At 36.1% G+C, this 18,145-nt stretch overlaps 1 protein-coding gene across 3 annotated transcripts in view; it reads left to right on the top strand.

Annotated features, from left to right (window-relative positions):
- The window catches only part of LOC133259160 (sodium channel protein type 1 subunit alpha), a 315,536-nt gene that overhangs the window by 77,882 nt on the left and 219,509 nt on the right, over positions 1-18,145 (top strand). For 2 of the 3 annotated variants that reach the window (XM_061436331.1, XM_061436340.1), the window contains exons 22-24: positions 436-540; positions 1,966-2,236; positions 5,119-8,111. The exons of the other annotated variant lie outside the window; for it this stretch is intronic. In XM_061436331.1, the coding sequence (XP_061292315.1) occupies positions 436-540; positions 1,966-2,236; positions 5,119-6,311 (1,569 nt within the window). In that variant the 3' untranslated portion in view covers positions 6,312-8,111. Of the gene's footprint in view, positions 1-435; positions 541-1,965; positions 2,237-5,118; positions 8,112-18,145 lie in introns of those variants that run through there. 3 annotated transcript variants of the gene reach the window in all.

Genomic DNA, 18,145 nt, shown 5'->3' on the forward strand with positions numbered 1-18,145 from the left:
GCCATACTAATCTCTATATGGTTCCAATTTTAATATATGTGCTGCTAAGTCGCTTCAGTCATGTCCGACTCTGTGCAACCCCATGGACAGTAGCCCACAAGGCTCCCCTGTCCCTGGGATTCTCCAGGCAAGAACACTGGAGTAGGTTGCCATTTCCTTCTCCAATGCATGAAAGTGAAAAGTGAAAGTGAAGTCGCTCAGTCGTGTCTGACTCTTAGCGACCCCATGGACTGCAGCCCACCAGGCTCCTCCGTCCATGGGATTTTCCAGGCAAGAGTGCTGGAGTGGGGTGCCATTGCCTTCTCCAATATATGTGCTACTGAAGTGAAAACACATTTCATTTCTGTATGAATACATTTTTAACCTGAATAATCACCTGAAGGAATATCTGGAAAATGATTCTGGTTTTAACTAGATTTATTTTTATTTCTTTACCTTGGAGGTCAAGATATCTTTATGACAGAAGAACAGAAGAAATATTATAATGCAATGAAAAAGCTGGGATCCAAGAAACCACAAAAGCCAATACCTCGGCCAGGGGTAAAAAATATTATATTTAGCTTGTAAATTTTAAAATTATTTTAATTCATCTTTAATGTATAATTATTTCTTAAACATGAATGTATAATTTTAACATTTTAAAGAAAAGTCCTTATAAAACTGAACATATGTATTTTGAACACTATCACAGCTCTTAATAGTCTTTCATATATTTTCCTTTTCTATAAAAATGAAAAAATAATTATATATGCTTTTACTCTACATTAGCTGTACATCTTACTATTAGTACAAATGTTCTATAGAGAATCAAAATAAAATGTACTTTTGACTGAAATTTGATTATCTTGATGACTTTATGATGTAGTCACAGCATGTAGTGATAGGTGTCTTCAGTCAGGTGAAACCAACCTTGTAGACCTTTGATATTACAACAGACAGAACACCAGGGAAGCAGTCAGACTGGTCATGAATCTAAACTTTATCCTGCCATAAGATCAAAGACCAGAATAGGCTCAGGTGTAAATAGTGAGTCTTAGCAGTTAAATAGTTTGTATTCCTCTAATAGTTAAAATAAATTTAAACGCATTTTATGTATCTCAATTTCTGTTTTGTATAACACTGTAGAGCAAAGTTGTTGCTGAAGACAGAGCATCCTAAAAATGGGAATATGTTTAGTACCAGCTGCCTACATGAGGATTATCCAGCACTTTTTAAATGGACACATGGCCAGGTTTCATCCAGACCTACAGAACCATAATCTATGAATTTAAAGCTCTAGTATTTAATTTTCTCAGCACCCTACTTGATCTTGATAGAGTGTCTTAAAACTTGCTTATGTAACCAATAAAGTGATTTTGAAATTGAGTTTCATGAAAAGCACAGTACTGTTCAGTGAGATTGATAAGAAAAGTGATATGTTAAATATGGATATGTTTGGAAGTATATATTCTATACATGGAAGAGACAGGAAAGTATACATCTCTGATATTATAGCAGTAATACCAGTGTAAGACAATGATGCCAACACATTAGTCAAAATAAGGTGACAAAGTAGAAATTGAGAGATGTCATTTTATTACCTTGAAACACTCTAGGTAATGGAACTGAGATTTTCTTTTCTTTTTTTTTTTTTCTCTGAGAGTTTCTTAGTAAAAAAATTACCTTGTGATCCTGGCAATTCCTGTATGACACAGTAGGGTGGATAGACTTAAAAGCAAATGTTAGTTTACAAGGTTAATTGAAGAATTGGTACACTGAAAGTCAACAGCAAGTTGTCATGTACTCTGACTTAGATCTAGCCCATTAATCATATTCCTTAAACAAAGCAAGAGCTTATAACCAAGGATAATTTATGCAAGTTTTGAAGACAGGTACCTTTAAAATTTGTTTTGTTAATGTAATCATTTATGGATACTACTTTGAAAATTTACTGTACAACTTCCTATCATTTTTGTTTCTTTGCAGAACAAATTCCAAGGATGTATCTTTGACCTAGTAACAAACCAAGCTTTTGATATAGCCATCATGGTTCTGATCTGCCTCAACATGGTAACCATGATGGTGGAAAAAGAGGGACAAAGTGACTACGTGACTGAAGTTTTAAATTGGATCAATGTGGTTTTTATTATCCTGTTCTCTGGAGAATGCGTGCTGAAACTGATCTCCCTCAGATGCTACTACTTCACTGTAGGCTGGAACATCTTTGATTTTGTGGTTGTAATTCTCTCCATTGTAGGTAAGACCATTTATTAATCAGATTTTAATTCTGAGTCAAACTAAACATCACACGTATTCAGAGAAGTTTCTGAATTCATGACTGTAAACCTACTTTTGAGTAACACTGAAAAAAATGAAGTAACCTTTAAAGCAAAACTAAACAAAAACATCTGTGTCAGAATTCCTAGGTTCACGTTATGAGCCTGAAGGATACATTTTCTATTTGTTGGAAGCACATAATACCCCTTGATGTTTGACTTCCAGGATACCCTTCACAAACGTAGCAAGTGTGCCAGTAGATAGGTGTGTCTTAGACCAATGTAAACTGGCAATGTAAATCTAAATGTAGAATCTGAAATCATCTCTAGTTTTTGCATATATGAGAACTATCCCTTGATTAGTGATAATATAACTAGCCAGAATATTGGTGATTGAAAAGTCTCCCTGAAATCAAAGTGAAGTTAAGGTATGAAGAAATGCCAGCTTCATTTCTTACAGCTTCATACTTGTCAAGTCTGTAATCATTTTCAGCCAACCACAGTCATGTCTGTGAATCACAATATTTGATTTTATACTTCCTCTTGTTTCATTACCATAGCTGTTTTCCTGTCATCTTGTTTTTCATTATTTGTACATGCCTTTCCCAGTAGTTTAGGTTTGAATTTATTTTTATAATTATAAATTTTAGACAGAAGAGATTGTGGAGATTATTTAATACAAACTCACTTAGAGATGCTGAAACAAGGAAACTCAGAAAGGTTGAAAGTACTATAACCTAAAACTGCCATATTGAGTACTGCAACTTAGAATAGGCATTCAAAATCAATTTTTGGAAAAAATAAAAGAAAAATTAAAATATAGGTAGGAATCACACATTAACAGCAAGCAGAAGAGAGGAAGCATTCCACTTAACTTAGGAAGAAGAAAGGAATATCCCTCTATCACTTCGCTTTGTAACAGTGTTGGCTGATCCAATTAGATCAGAAAACGGAGAGGTACATATATTTAAACAATGGAGCAAATGATCAGTTTCACATCTTACTGTGGTACTCTAAAAATGCAAGAGAATCAACCAATAAAATGGATTCAATTAAAGTTCAGAAGGTACAGATTTTAAATTGCATGAACCATGAACCAATGTTAATGATTGTTTATGTGGACCAAAGGATTAGAAAATATATCTAAGGAAATCTGATTCATGATTCCAATAAAAATAAAGGAAAATACCTAGAAATAACTGTAATAAGAAATGTATAAGACTTCTATGAGGAAAACTAACAGAAACAAAAGAAAGTTTAAATACTAAATCCAGTGTTACCCCAATGAGAATATGAGTGGGATAATAAATTGGCAACATAAATCTAAATGATTCTAAAATTCATCTGGAAGAAAAATTAGAGTAATGAGGGGTGACTTACATTGCCAGATATTAAAGATTGTTTTTACGTTGATGAAGTAATAGATTCAAATGAATAATCCTAATTTAAGCTTCAATATATGGAGAATTACTAAATTACTCAGTTAAAAGATCTCATGGATCAAGATTAATGGATGTGTACAATTGTATTCTAGTAGAAATAGATTTATAACCATGAGCTTAAATAGCCCTTTCTATTCATGACAAACAACTCCCTTGAGACAAAATAATGGATATGACCACATAAAAATCAAAATATTTATTCTATGGAGGAAGAATCACTACCGCCACCAAATTAAAAGAAAAAATAGTTGAAAAACATGTTAAAAACAAGGAAATTGTTAATGTAACATTTATGGCTAACAAAGGATTAGTACTTGTGAACACATGTACACCCGTGGCGGATTCATGTTGATGTATGGCAAAACCAGTACAATATTGTAAAGTAATTAGCCTCCATTTAAAATAAATAAATTTAAATTAAAAAAAAAAGGAACCACACACAAAAAAAATATTCCTCATAAATCAATAAGAAGTAAATCTCCCAACAGAAAAATGTCCAAAAACTAGACTAGGCCAAAAGGAGAAAGTTGAAAATAGTCAACAAGCATACAAAATGTCCAATAAATTAAGAAAATGTGGATTATTTTTCCCCAAAAAAATGCCACAATACTGAAATGTTTCAAACATCACAGAGATATTTTTGATAAAATTACAAAGAAGAAAACAGCGCCGGTGAGCATGTGAAGTGGGAGCACTTTCATAGACTATCGTTAGAAAAGTTAGTTTCTACAAACTTTTTGGAGGTAGATTTGCAATATATAACAAAGATTTAAATCACTGTTTCACCTACCTTCTATTATTATCAAAAAATGCTCATGCAAAAAATATACCTGCTTAGATATTCATTTCAATCAAAACAATTGGAAACAGCATAAAATTCTTCAAAATATGGTGACTTTGACACAACATTATACAACTATAGGGAATTGTTCTGTTGTCATTTATAGGGAAATACCTCCATAACATATGATGAAATAACTAAAACAGATGACCAAAAAACCCTTCTATTATCATGCTTACATTTGTATATGTTTGTGTGCTTGCATAGAAAAATGGAGTGATCCTAAACAAAATACTAACAGCAGTTAATGGTTGGTTGATATTTCAGGTGATTTATATTTTCTTTTTAGCATTTTACTATGTGACTTTAATTTTTCTACCCTTACAAATTAAAAAACTGTGCATGAAAAAATAGAAGGTTCACAAACCTACTAAAGTAGAAAAAAAAGTCATAGTGGTTAAGGCTAGCCATTTTACTGTGGGATTGCTCAGTCCTTGGATTGTTATAATATTGTCTTCAATATAAAATGAAAATCCTGAAATCACAAGAGATAAAATGGCACATAAAACTATTTAGAGTCATAATTTTCTGTAGCATAGATATTTAAATATTTACCATTTACTCCTCCACTCTTCACCAGGTATGTTTCTGGCAGATTTGATAGAAAGGTATTTTGTGTCCCCTACCTTGTTCCGAGTGATCCGTCTTGCCAGGATTGGCCGAATCCTGCGTCTGATCAAAGGGGCCAAGGGGATCCGCACGCTGCTCTTTGCTTTGATGATGTCCCTTCCTGCGCTGTTTAACATCGGCCTCCTGCTCTTCCTGGTCATGTTCATCTATGCCATCTTTGGAATGTCCAACTTCGCCTATGTTAAAAAGGAAGCTGGAATTAATGACATGTTCAACTTTGAGACCTTCGCCAACAGCATGATCTGCCTGTTCCAGATCACCACCTCTGCTGGCTGGGATGGATTGCTGGCACCTATCCTCAACAGTAAACCACCGGACTGTGACCCCAAAAAAGTTCATCCTGGAAGCTCAGTTGAAGGAGACTGTGGGAACCCATCTGTCGGGATATTCTATTTTGTCAGTTACATCATCATATCATTTCTGGTCGTGGTGAACATGTACATTGCTGTCATCCTGGAGAACTTCAGTGTTGCTACTGAAGAAAGTACTGAGCCCCTGAGTGAGGACGATTTTGAGATGTTCTATGAGGTTTGGGAGAAGTTTGATCCAGACGCGACCCAATTTATAGAATATAGCAAACTCTCTGATTTTGCAGCTGCCCTGGATCCTCCTCTTCTCATAGCAAAACCAAACAAAGTCCAGCTCATTGCCATGGACCTGCCCATGGTCAGTGGGGACAGGATCCACTGCCTTGACATCTTATTTGCCTTTACAAAGCGTGTTTTGGGGGAAGGTGGAGAGATGGACTCTCTTCGTTCACAGATGGAAGAAAGGTTCATGTCTGCAAATCCCTCTAAGGTGTCTTATGAGCCCATCACAACTACACTAAAAAGAAAGCAAGAGGATGTGTCTGCTACAGTCATTCAGCGTGCTTACAGACGTTACCGCTTACGGCAAAATGTCAAAAATATATCAAGTATATACATCAAAGATGGTGACAGAGATGATGATTTGCCCAATAAAGAAGATATGGTTTTTGATAATGTTAATGAGAACTCAAGTCCAGAAAAAACAGATGCAACTCCATCCACTGTCTCCCCACCTTCTTATGATAGTGTAACAAAACCAGACAGAGAGAAATATGAAAAAGACAAAACAGAAAAGGAAGACAAAGGGAAAGATGGCAAGGAAGGCAAAAAATAGAGCTCATTTTTGATATATTGTTTACAGCCTGTGAAGGTGATATATTTGTGTTAATAAGACTCTTTTGAGGAGGTCTATGCCAAATCTCTTTTTATCAATTTATTCTCAAAGTCAGTGCATTTGCTAGCTCTGATTCTCTGACATAGGTGGGCAGCATTAGCAGATGGCTATTTTTACATTGGTAAATGTATCTCTAAGAATTGTTAAGAGTGAGTGTACAGGAATTATTGATTACAGCAAACAGAGGTGATTTAATTTTATTTACTTTTAATAAATCAGAAAAACTTGTAGAAAATATTCACATCTGCCTTGTCATCTTTTCACAGGATTGTAAACATTCATGTTTCCCATGCATGTAGGCATGTGTGGGTGCACACACACGCCAATACCTAACATTTGGATATCTACAAAAGTATTTTGCCTTGACTTTTCAATGTAGTGCTCTGATAGAAGGCACCAGTAATGAATGTTCAGTTAAAACATCTTGTTATCTTGTTATTAGGGGGCAAGACTCTTTTATCCATGTCCAAAGGTCATTCTATATTTTGAGGTGCTTAAATTTATCCATGTTACATGAAAACCAATTTATATGTGCCCACTAAATGCCATGTGACATGTAGGCTGGTCAGTTCTACCAATGCTTTTTGTTTATCATGATGCATATACCGATTAGGATAAGAGTTACCTTTAGAATATTGTGCTTCATGGGCTGCCTTTTTCTATATCTTTGTTTGTTCATTCAGTAATCATGAAACATGAAAAATTATTTTCAGTACATATCACGTTCCTTGAAAGAAAAAATGAACATGATTGAGAAAATAAGCAACTAAAGAAAGCTTTATCCATTTTAATTTATATACTGTAATGCCGGACTGTGCTGCTCCAAAAATACCAACAACGACCCAACTCTTATCATTTCTGTCACAGTTTTCTGCTTTCTCATGCAGTATTGTTGAATCATTCTTCAGCACTGAGCAAAGCTGATACTGTCTTCAGTGAAGTGCTTCCAGATATGCAGAAAGATATTTGATATCATGATACATGTTTGAGCAGATAATGACTTGGGCACAGTATTTAGTATTTCACCTGCATAATATCCTGAATGTGTATGGCAAGCTTTCAAGTCGTACTACATGGCAGGCTTTCAACACAAACTTGTGTGTAGTAAGAATGAAATAGCATTCAACCAAGATTCTTGCCAACTTGCTTGCCTGATTGGTTCTAGTAATCCACTTGAACCTTTGTTCTTTCATCTACAAAATGAGGAGGATGTCACTTTCTCCTTAAAATTCTATGACTATGAGATATATTATGTATCCATCAATAATGTACCCTGAGCTTAAAGTTTACCAAACACACATTCATTTTGCTTCTGCTGTTGTTCTTCTATCAAGGATTATATATCTAGTTTAGAAAAAAAACTTGTTAATACTGGCTTGAAAAGAAATAGCCATAATGCATTTTTTATGAGTTTATTCCAGGAACGTGAGATCATTCTCCTATCAAGTTATTCATGCACAGGCAAAAACTGAGTTACAAAAGTGGAAAGTAATTTTATTTAGAAGATTTTGTGGGAGGTTTCAAAACAAATATATACAACAATATTTCATTCATTTGCTTTCCTCAATGAAAAAAGAACATAAACTGTATTTCTATATTAAGTGCTTAAAACATTTTTGTTGTTGTTCTTTTGGCTAGTTAAAAATAAAGGAGATTTAAGCATACCCATAGAGATGAAGAAGTACAGATAGAGGATGAAAGGCAAAGGGCAAAAAAAAAAAAAAACACAGAAATGAGAAAGACAGACAAAAACAAAGAAAGCGACATCTCCACAGAACTTCCTACCTAGAATATTTCTAAAGTATGATGTGTTTTACAGCATTAGTGAAGGAGATTATCACATCTAGACATTTGTCCTAAAGCATGAATGAAATTAAACCTAGGGCCAAAGATTCTTTACCAATCATCCATCTTACATTATTTGGGCCTCTTTTTTATTTACTATATAAGATACCATGCAGTGTTTTCCTAGACTATATAGAGCATTGTATCACCTCCCTGCTAAGTCTGTTGAAAATAGGTTTTGACCAGTTTAGAGAACCATGCAAAATATATTACCTTTGTAAGATTTTTTAATACACAAAATTAAGAAATTAATATTACCTTAAATGTGAAGTTTATCCTCATCATTTTAAATCCATATAACTGTACTTTGCGTATTTATAAAATATAGTGGGGAAAGATGTGGGAAGGTTTATGTGTGATTTACTATTCATGTTTTTACATTGCCTGATTTTTATGTGAAAAAAAATATTAGCAACTTGTTCCTCAACACAATTTATTCTAAACATTTCAAAAAAAGAATTACAAAGTTGCACTTCCATTTCATGCTGAACTATAATTTTTTAATGTAACATGGTTAAGTTTTTTTATATATATGTTTTCCCAGGAATGTCTAATTGTAACTTTTTATCAATAACAATATTTTGGAACCAAGTGCTCATTTAATATATTACAAGCTTGAAGGGAAGTTAGACTTCTCTTTTCATACAGATTACTGTTTGGTACTAATAATAAGATACCATTCTCAGCACTGTCATGCTAATATTTAAGTCACACTTATCATTGAACACATTTAATCTAATGATATAAAATGATAGTTACACTGTACAATTTAAATTGGAATAAAGTGGCAGGGAACAGATTTGAACACAAATCCATTCATCCAATGGAGATAAACATGGGAGAATCTCATTTTATCTTTTTGACTGTTACGTAGTTTGCAAAAGATGTAAGTAACTTGTTGGCTGTTTCTAAATGCTAACTGATGAAAACTTCAACTCTAAATATTTGTTCAGCATGATTTTATAGAATTTTGATAGCTTTATTCAAAAGTTAAGAGGAAATGCATATGTAAATAAAGCAGTTCTAAATAGCAATTTCAGAGAAATGTTAATGGGAATGATGAAAGTGGGCCAGCTAAATTAGAATGGCCAAGTAACTGGCTTGGGTTTAGGACCTATGTATAGAGGCCACCAATTTCTTTTAATAACTGTGGTTTGTTATGTTATATTCTTGAGGAAAATAATTGAGTTGCTTCATAAAAATAAAGGAATAGCCATGAATATAATAATGCTGTTTACATAGAATTCTTTATAAATTTCATACATATATGAATGCTCAAAATGTTTGAGTTTGTCATAAATTATATTGTAGTTATACTTGAGACCTGCACATTGTAATAGAATCTAAAAATAAAAGTCATCAAAAAATAAAATCATGTTTGCATGTATTTTCTGTTTTTGTGAGAATAACCTTTAACATTACAGCATAACCCAGGCAAAAGGAGCTGCAGAGTACATAGTTAAAATCTCTTTCAAGGGAGGGAAAGGTTGCGTACTGATTAGAGTGGAGGGGGCCTTTGCTGCAACAGGATTTGCTGCACGTGGGGTGAAACACATGACTAGTTGAGAGCTGTAAACAAGCAACAGGGGAAACATGCTGTACTTTCTGTCTATTATTCTGAAAGTTGTGTAATTGGATACCCATATTGACAATCTGTCCCAGAAGAAAAAGCCAATTTTAAGAGATTTAGGAAGCTTGTGTCATGTCTGTATCACGTGCTTTAGCTTGACCCTCAAATTTATTTTTCATAAGCAATTTAAATGCAAAAAAGCCATGGATGAAACTATAGGTAGTAAGTATATAGAAAAGATTCAGAGCTTATTAACAGTTTTGAAAACCTAGTAGCATTGAGGAAAAATTATTCCTCTTCCAGATGTAATATTTGCTAGCATGTGCTAGTTTCCATTGTATTTTGTGCAAGACAATATGACTTGTATTTTGTTAATTTCCACTCAGTGACTAGCAACACCTTGGGATATCTCTATGGGCCTACAAGAATAAGAAAAGCAAAACAAACCATGTTGCTAAGTGAAAGAAACCATTCTAAAAAAGCTATGTATTGTACAAACTAGCAGGTGGCACCAATGGGAATATTTCAACCCAGGCAGAATGTACTTAGAGAACCTTAGAGACCTTAGAGAAATTTAAATAGAATTGATTTTCACTGCATAAACCCCAGGGAAAATTGAAAAGAGAACTACTGGAGAAAATTTCTATAATTTATTGAAGGGAAAGAATGCAACTCAAAGTCTGAGAAAGACTGTTAATAAATTGAGACTACAGAAAAGAGACATTTTCCAACCTTCTGGCAAAGCCACCCAAACCCCATCTACTTTTGGTCTTTCTGCAGAGTTTTAGAACTGCCAACACTCACTTTCGTGAAAGACAAACATGATGATGACATCTGAATGTAAATATCAGAGTGTAATATTATATTGATTTATCATTCATTATAAATCATCTATTTGTTAAATTCTATTTTACTATTTCTTCTATAACCTATGTTATAGACTATTTTCTTTCATGATACTTTGAAAGACAGTATCTGGATGCTCCACTCTCAAAAGCTTCATAATTCTGGGCATAACTTAAAAATAGTGACTGGAGGTTGTGCAGATTCTTTTACTGCATGTCTGCCAGTCCCTGTTTTCTAGCTTAGTTCAAGTCAAAGGGCTTTGTTTTCCTATGGAAGCACTGACCTCCTTAGACCAAGCTCATCATGTCTCTTGTAGCTCTTGGCATGAGAGTTAAGTGAAGTTTTAACTTTATTTCAATGAAAACGATTAAATTATGCTTGCTCACATTCACTTCTTACCTGCAGTTATTCTTCAGATTTCTCATGTAGGCTGTGGTTTAGTATCATGAAGCTAAAGTAGATCGTTTATTTCTTTTCTTCTCCCTGGCTACCTCCCAGATCCCTTTCTGCCTATAACCTGGCTCTTAAGTGGTACTCTGGCTGTGGTTTGTAGGAGGCAGACCCATTACCTCTCAAATAAATGGACAATGTGTGATTCCTTAGAGAGAAATATCTTTTCCTTTACTTACAAGTATCAGAACCAAATTAGGTGACTCCAAACCAGTGGTTAGAGTAAGATGAATATATAAAATAAAATAAATTAGGCAGGAAAATGAAGCATGAAGGAATTCGTTTCCCACCTCTGTTTCCTCTATTCTTTTAACACAGTTGATTTTATTAAATTCATCAACTAGAACCACTATATCAGGACAGGCTGAGTTGTTAGGGAGATTACAAGAAACTTACGTCTTTACTAATCTCTTCAAGCGAGTCAAAAGAAGATATTTAGAAGTATGATAGTTGTGGGTTTCACAGGATGTTTAAGAAAACCAATGTTTTCTGTGGAATTTTGATACCTAATTCTTATTCATAGCATTTTACTATAAAATTAATTCTTAATTTCAAGGATTGAGAAGAACATCCAGGAAAATGAATCATTCTGGCAGCTTAAAATGACTGAAAATGCCATTAGCATTTTTCCCTATCAGCATTTCCTCCTGTTCAGTTATCTCCTCCAAAAGTAAGAGAACTCGTGTTTACCCCCAGTATCTGTCATCTTCAGAGCTGAAACAAAACAAACCTCTCCCTCTTTACAAGATCATTGAAAGCACTTAAAGAAATCTAAGCTCTGCTTTTCAGAGTCTGATACCATCTTATGCCTTTAAGATTTGCCAAAAAATACAAATATCCACCCATATACACAACAGCAGCATATTACATAGTATCATGAGTTTAAATCTTTCTTGCACTTACTAACAATGTGACTATAAGCTTAAACAATGTACTCTATTCTCTGAGCCTGGTTCTTCATCTGTAAGAGACCAGCACTTATTAGATCCAAAATACATAAATATGTGGTAGGAGTTTTAAAGGCAAACACTTTATTATGCATTTTCTGAAGTACTGCTCACTCTTAGGATTCAGAAATAAATTCTGTCAGATAATATTCAGCATCTGCTGTATCGTAGAAGAATCAGTCAGTGATGGTTGTTCAGTGCTAATGTACCATGGGAGCACGAGGAAGATGAGTTAAATCTAGTAAGGGTAGTCTAGAGTCAAATATTGAAAAGTGAATAAGAGTTAGTTTTGAGTGTGTTGAATTTGAGTTACTATGGGTCAAAGTAAAAAATGTACTGAAGGCAACTGAATATATAAAGGCCTGTATTTCGATGAAAACACCAGAAAATATCTATTTAGACAGAAGAAGTCAATAAGAAAAGGATATAAGGAGGAAAAAAACATGTAAGAGGTATAAAAAATAAACTTCAAAATGTCAAACAAATACTACCTTATTAATGCATTGAAATATCAGTATTTTTCTTTTTTTAATTTTTGTTTTGTTATTCATCAGACAAATGAAAATTAAAACAGCCATGAGATATTATTAGACTATCACCAAAATGACTACATATAAAAGACAGACAATAACAAGTCTTGTTAAAAATTTGAAGCAGGTAAGGCATTTAAAGCAAAATTAAAAAAATAAAGGAGAAAAAAGAGTGGGTATATGTATATGTATAACTGATTTGCTTTGCTGTACAGCAGAAGCTAACACAACACAGTAAATCAACCGTATCCCAATAAATTTTTTAAAATGTGAAGCAAAAGAAATTCTCATACATTGCTGCTGCTAAGTCACTTCAGTCGTGTCTGACTCTGTGTGACCCCATAGACGGCCTCCTATCAGGCTCCCCCGTCCCTGGGATTCTCCAGGCAAGAACACTGGAGTCGGTTGCCATTTTCTTCTCCAATGCATTAAAGTGAAAAGTGAAAGTGAAGTAGCTCAGTCGTGTCTGACTCTTAGCGACCTCACGGACTGTAGCCTACCAGGCTCCTCCGTCCATGGGATTTTCCAGGCAAGAGTACTGGAGTGGGGTGCCATTGCCTTCTCCGCATACGTTGCTAGTAAACATATAAATTTGAACAATTACTTTGAAAATATGTTTGTCAATATCTGTTTAAACATATATGTATTCTATTACTGGAAATTTTGTGATGCACAAAAATGAGTGTTTATAATCAAAAGAAATTTTTATGAAAATTCAGAAATGCAGATTCAGTATTTCTATCAGAAAGGATACTGTGGTAGAGTATACAACAAAATGCTATCCACTGCAGGAAAGGACAGCTAGCTGATACATGCAGTATCACAGAGAATCTCACCAACAAAATAACGAGCTAAAGAAGCTAGACAAAATATTATACATTGTATAAATTAATTTATAAAGTTTAATAACAGGCAAAACTCATTTCTGATAATAGAAGTCAAAAGAGTAATAACCTTTTGGAGGCTTACTGACTTGGGCATTAGGGAGAATTGTAGAATACAGGATATGTTTTATATCTTAATCTGGGTGGCATTTACATAAGAGCATAAATATGTATATTAGAACTGCATGATTTTTCACTTACTGCATATTTATTATACCTCAATAAAGTAATAATCAACAATTAGAAAGTATTCTGAGTTAGAGATCAGCCACCAAACCTCCAAGGCAGCTCAGCTGCAGTGTTTTCTCCTCTGTGTCCCGCTGCTTCTTTTCTTTTGGTTCTTAGAAATTTCCTTTAATTTCTTGCAAGCTTCGTCTTGCATTCAAAAATATACCTATTAAATTCTACTCAACACGCATCTTATATTAGAATTTTTTCAGGATATCTGTTCATCTCATTGTTGAGCATTAAATGGACATGGGCTTCCATGATAGCTCAGTTCCTATCCTTTCTGATAGTAATACTGAATACATATTTATGCTCTTATATAAAGCTTATGGGCATCCCTGATAGTTCAGTTGGTAAAGAATCTGCCTGCAATGGAGGAGACCTGGGTTCCATTCCTAGGTCAGGAAGATCACCTGGAGATCTTTCCTGAAAGGCTACCCACTCCAGTATTCTGGCCTGGAAAATTCCATGGACTTTATAGTCCCTGGGGTCCCAAAGAGTCCGACACGACTGAGTGGCATTCACTTTCACTTTCAAATGGACATGAAATGATATCCTACTTAAGAATCTCTTGTGATGTTGTCTGAAAGTCATAAAAGCTAAGATCATCCTAATGAAACTTTGGCTCCCAAGAGAATTTTTTTCTCCATTTCTAAAACTTCCCAGAGCAAACCTAGAAATAGCTTTTATAAAGCAGTAGGAAAATGCGGGAAAATAATTTATTCAAAGAGACTCATTAAGCCTGAGACTTAAGTTTGTAAATTTAGATAATGTCTTAATTATTTTAGAGGAGAGTAATTATTTGGTGGTCTCACTGAAACATCATTTTCCTACTGCATTGTAATTGCATTTCACTAACAACACAAAGCTATCTGAGAACTTGGATGTACGATAAACACATTCATTTATCTTTTGAGGAATGGCTTGAAATAAAGAATGCAATATGAACAGCCTTCTTTTCTCCAGCTTGCAGTGTCTTAAAGTTTTTCTTTTCTTCATTATTTAGACTGGTCATTCTTTTAAATTGACCTCAGACTAGAAATTAGCTGATAGATAATAATATCTACCCTGTTCCTCAAATTAAAAAAACAAACCTCAGAGCATACTTTTATCCTTCCCTTATATAGGCATCCAACTCATCAACAAGTACTGTTGGTTCAAGCTATAAAATACACCCCAAAGCTGTTCATTTCTCCTTATCTCTATCACCTTTACCCATAGGTCTAAACCACTATTGTTTTTGGCTTGATCTGTTCTGGTAGCCGCTTTACTGGTCTTTTGGCTCCACTTTTGATTCCCTACAATCTTTTCTCCATAGAACAAACAGAATGATCCTTTGAAACCCTCATTTAAACAAACCATTCTTCCTTGGTGTCTCAGACAGCAAAGAATCTTCCTGCAATGCCAGAGACCTGAGTTTGAACCCTGGGTCGGGAAGGGAATGGCAACCCACTCCAGTATTCTTGCCTGGAGAATTCCATGGACAGAGGAGCCTGGCTATAGTACCTGGGAGTTGCAACGAGCCAAACATTACTGGGTTACGAACACACACACACAAATTCTCCCCCATTGCCCTACTTCCTCTTAAGGTTCTTCAGAGCTTCCTCTTCCACTTAACATGAGGGGCAGACTTCTTAGCATAACGGGCCTGATATGACCTGGGCCCTGCTTAACTGCACGTCCCCCTGCCATACTATCCACTTCTGAAACTCACAGAGCCTTAGCTCCACTGACTTTCCTTCTGTTCTTTGACTCATTAAATCTACTCTTGCCTCAGCTCCTTTGTGTTTGCTCTTCTCCCCTTTTCTTTGTGCCTCTGATTCAGAACCCAGCTGCAGCCACTTAGATTTCAGCTCAGGTGTTTCCTCTTTAGAGAGGCCTTGCCTTACACTCTATATAAGGTAACCCCACTGCCCCAGCCACTCTTTACCAAGTTGAAGTTCCGTCTTCATCTCACCATTTACTATTACCTAAAATTCTTATGATTTTTATCCATTGGTTGACTTGTCTCCTCTCAGCTGATAAACAGACCTATGTGAGGTAGACACACTCTTTATTTTTGCCTTCTCTAACCCTAGAAGGTCTGACCTCCAACAGAGGCTCAGTGAGGATTAGTTCAATGGGTTATTCTGAGGCCTGAACTCCATCAGTTTGGCTTGAAAAGGAACAGCTCCAATGGACTCCTATTATGCAAAGGTCAGTGTCCACTTATAGTGTTACCTTTTCCACAAGTCTGTGAATTTAACACAGAAATCCTGGGAATATATGGTGGGGAGTGCTTAGCAGGGAAGGGCTTTCCTGAAATACTCCCACACCTGTCTCGTATTTGGGTTATGTTTGGTTACTCTGTTTCACAAGAGAAAAGCAAATCACCTCTCCTCAGGAGTAAATAACCACAAAATGAATGCCTACCAGTAGTGTCCTGGTAAATGTTTACTAACTGGCTCTTCTTCAGGACTAAAAAGCTCTTATTTGTATGTACCTGTTGTCAATTCCTATAGTATAAATACTCCTACAACAACAAAGTTCAAGCAAACAACCTGAAGTCTCAGGATGTAGCGTTGGGAGGAGATGGGCGCCAAAGGCCCCCAAGCCAGTCCAAGCTGGCTCTGGCAGACCACTGCTGGCTAGCATGTGCCAAGAGCAGGGTGGAGATTTCAAATTCACTCTCTCCTTTCTTAAAGCAGCCTGTGAATGGATAGGCATATGTCAGAGATAAGGATTTACACTTAGGCAACTTGCTCATGAATACACATCTGGAAAGGGGTAAAACCAGAGCTCAATTCCAGGCTTGACTTCAGAAACCACATTTCTCATTTGTTTCACAGAGAGGCAGTCAAAGAAGGCAATCCTAACCTCAACAACAAACAGGATTTTGGTTTAATGTCAAGCTGCTGCTTAAGATCGTGTCAGTCAGTCAGTGTTAGTCGATCAGTCTGCCCAACTCTTCGTGACTCCATGGACTGTAGCCCAGGCTTTTCTGTCGGTGGGATTCTCCAGGCAAGAATACTGGAGTGGGTTGCCATTGCCTCCTTCAGGGGTTCTTCCTGACTCTTGTATCGAGCTGTCTCCTACATTTCCAGGCAGATTTTTTATTGCTGAGTTGAGCCACGGAGGAGTGGAGGGGAAGCAGATGCAGGGTGTGGCCCTAATTTGCATTTCTAACAAGTTCTCAGGTGATGCTGAGGCTTTTTATTCAGTTCAGTTCAGTCGCTCAGTCGTGTCCGACTCTTTGAGACCCGGTGAACCACAGCACACCAGGCCTCCCTGTCCATCACCAACTCCTGGAGTCCACCCAAACCCATGTCCATGGAGGTGGTGATGCCATCCAACCATCTCATCCTCTGTCGTTCCCTTCTCCTCCTGCCCTAAATCTTTCCAAATGACTCAGCTCTTCTCATCAGGTGGTCAAAGAATTGGAGTTTCAGCTTCAACATCAGCCCTTCCAATGAACACCCAAGACTGATTTCCTTTAGGATGGACTGGTTGGATCTCCTGCAGTCCAAGGGACTCTCAAGAGTCTTCTCCAACACCACAGTTCAAAAGCATCAATTCTTCGGTGCTCAGTTTTCTTTATAGTCCAACTCTCACATCCATACATGACCACTGGAAAAACCATTGACTAGATGGACCTTTGTTGGCAAAGTAATGTCTCTGCTTTTTAATATGCTGTCCAGGTTGGACATAGCTTTTCTTCCAAGGAGGAAGCGTCTTTTAATATCATGGCTGCAGTCGCCATCTGCAGTGATTTTGGAGCCCAGAAAAATAAAGTCAGCCACTGTTTCCCCATCTATTTGCCATGAAGTGATGGGACTGCATGCCATGATCTTAGTTTTCTGAATGTTGAGCTTTAAGCCAACTTTTTCACTCTCTCCTTTCACTTTCATCAAGAGGCTCTTTAGTTCTTCTTCACTTTCTGCCATAAGGGTGGTGTCATCTGCATATCTGAAGTTATTGATATTTCTCCCAGCAATCTTGATTCCACCTTGTGCTTCCTCCAGCCCAGGGTTTCTCATGATGTACTCTGCATAGAAGTTAAATAAGCAGGGTGACAATATACAGCCTTGACGTATTCCTTTTCCTATTTGGAACCAATCTGTTGTTCCATGTCCAGTTCTAACTGTTGTTTCCTGACCTGTATACAGTAACCACACAATAACCCAATAATTTGCGTACATATTACAGATTGGAAAGCACTGGTCAAGACCATGTTTCTCAAACTTCACATTGAATTACAAGGGGACTTTAAAACCAATGCCTGGATTGAAACTCAGAGATTCTGATTTAATTAGTCTGCTGTGCAGCCTGAGTGTTGTAGAAATAGGAAGAACTCCACAGGTGATTCTAATGTGCGGCTAAGTTTGAAAATCAAGAGAAGTTGCTCTGGCTTTAATCCATAGATGCCATATTCTTTGCACACAGCTCTCAGTGTTCCCCCTACAACTGACCCATGAGAAAAGCACTCATTCCCACA

This window comes from Bos javanicus, chromosome 2 (genome assembly GCF_032452875.1).
Source record: "Bos javanicus breed banteng chromosome 2, ARS-OSU_banteng_1.0, whole genome shotgun sequence".
Lineage (NCBI taxonomy): Eukaryota > Metazoa > Chordata > Mammalia > Artiodactyla > Bovidae > Bos > Bos javanicus.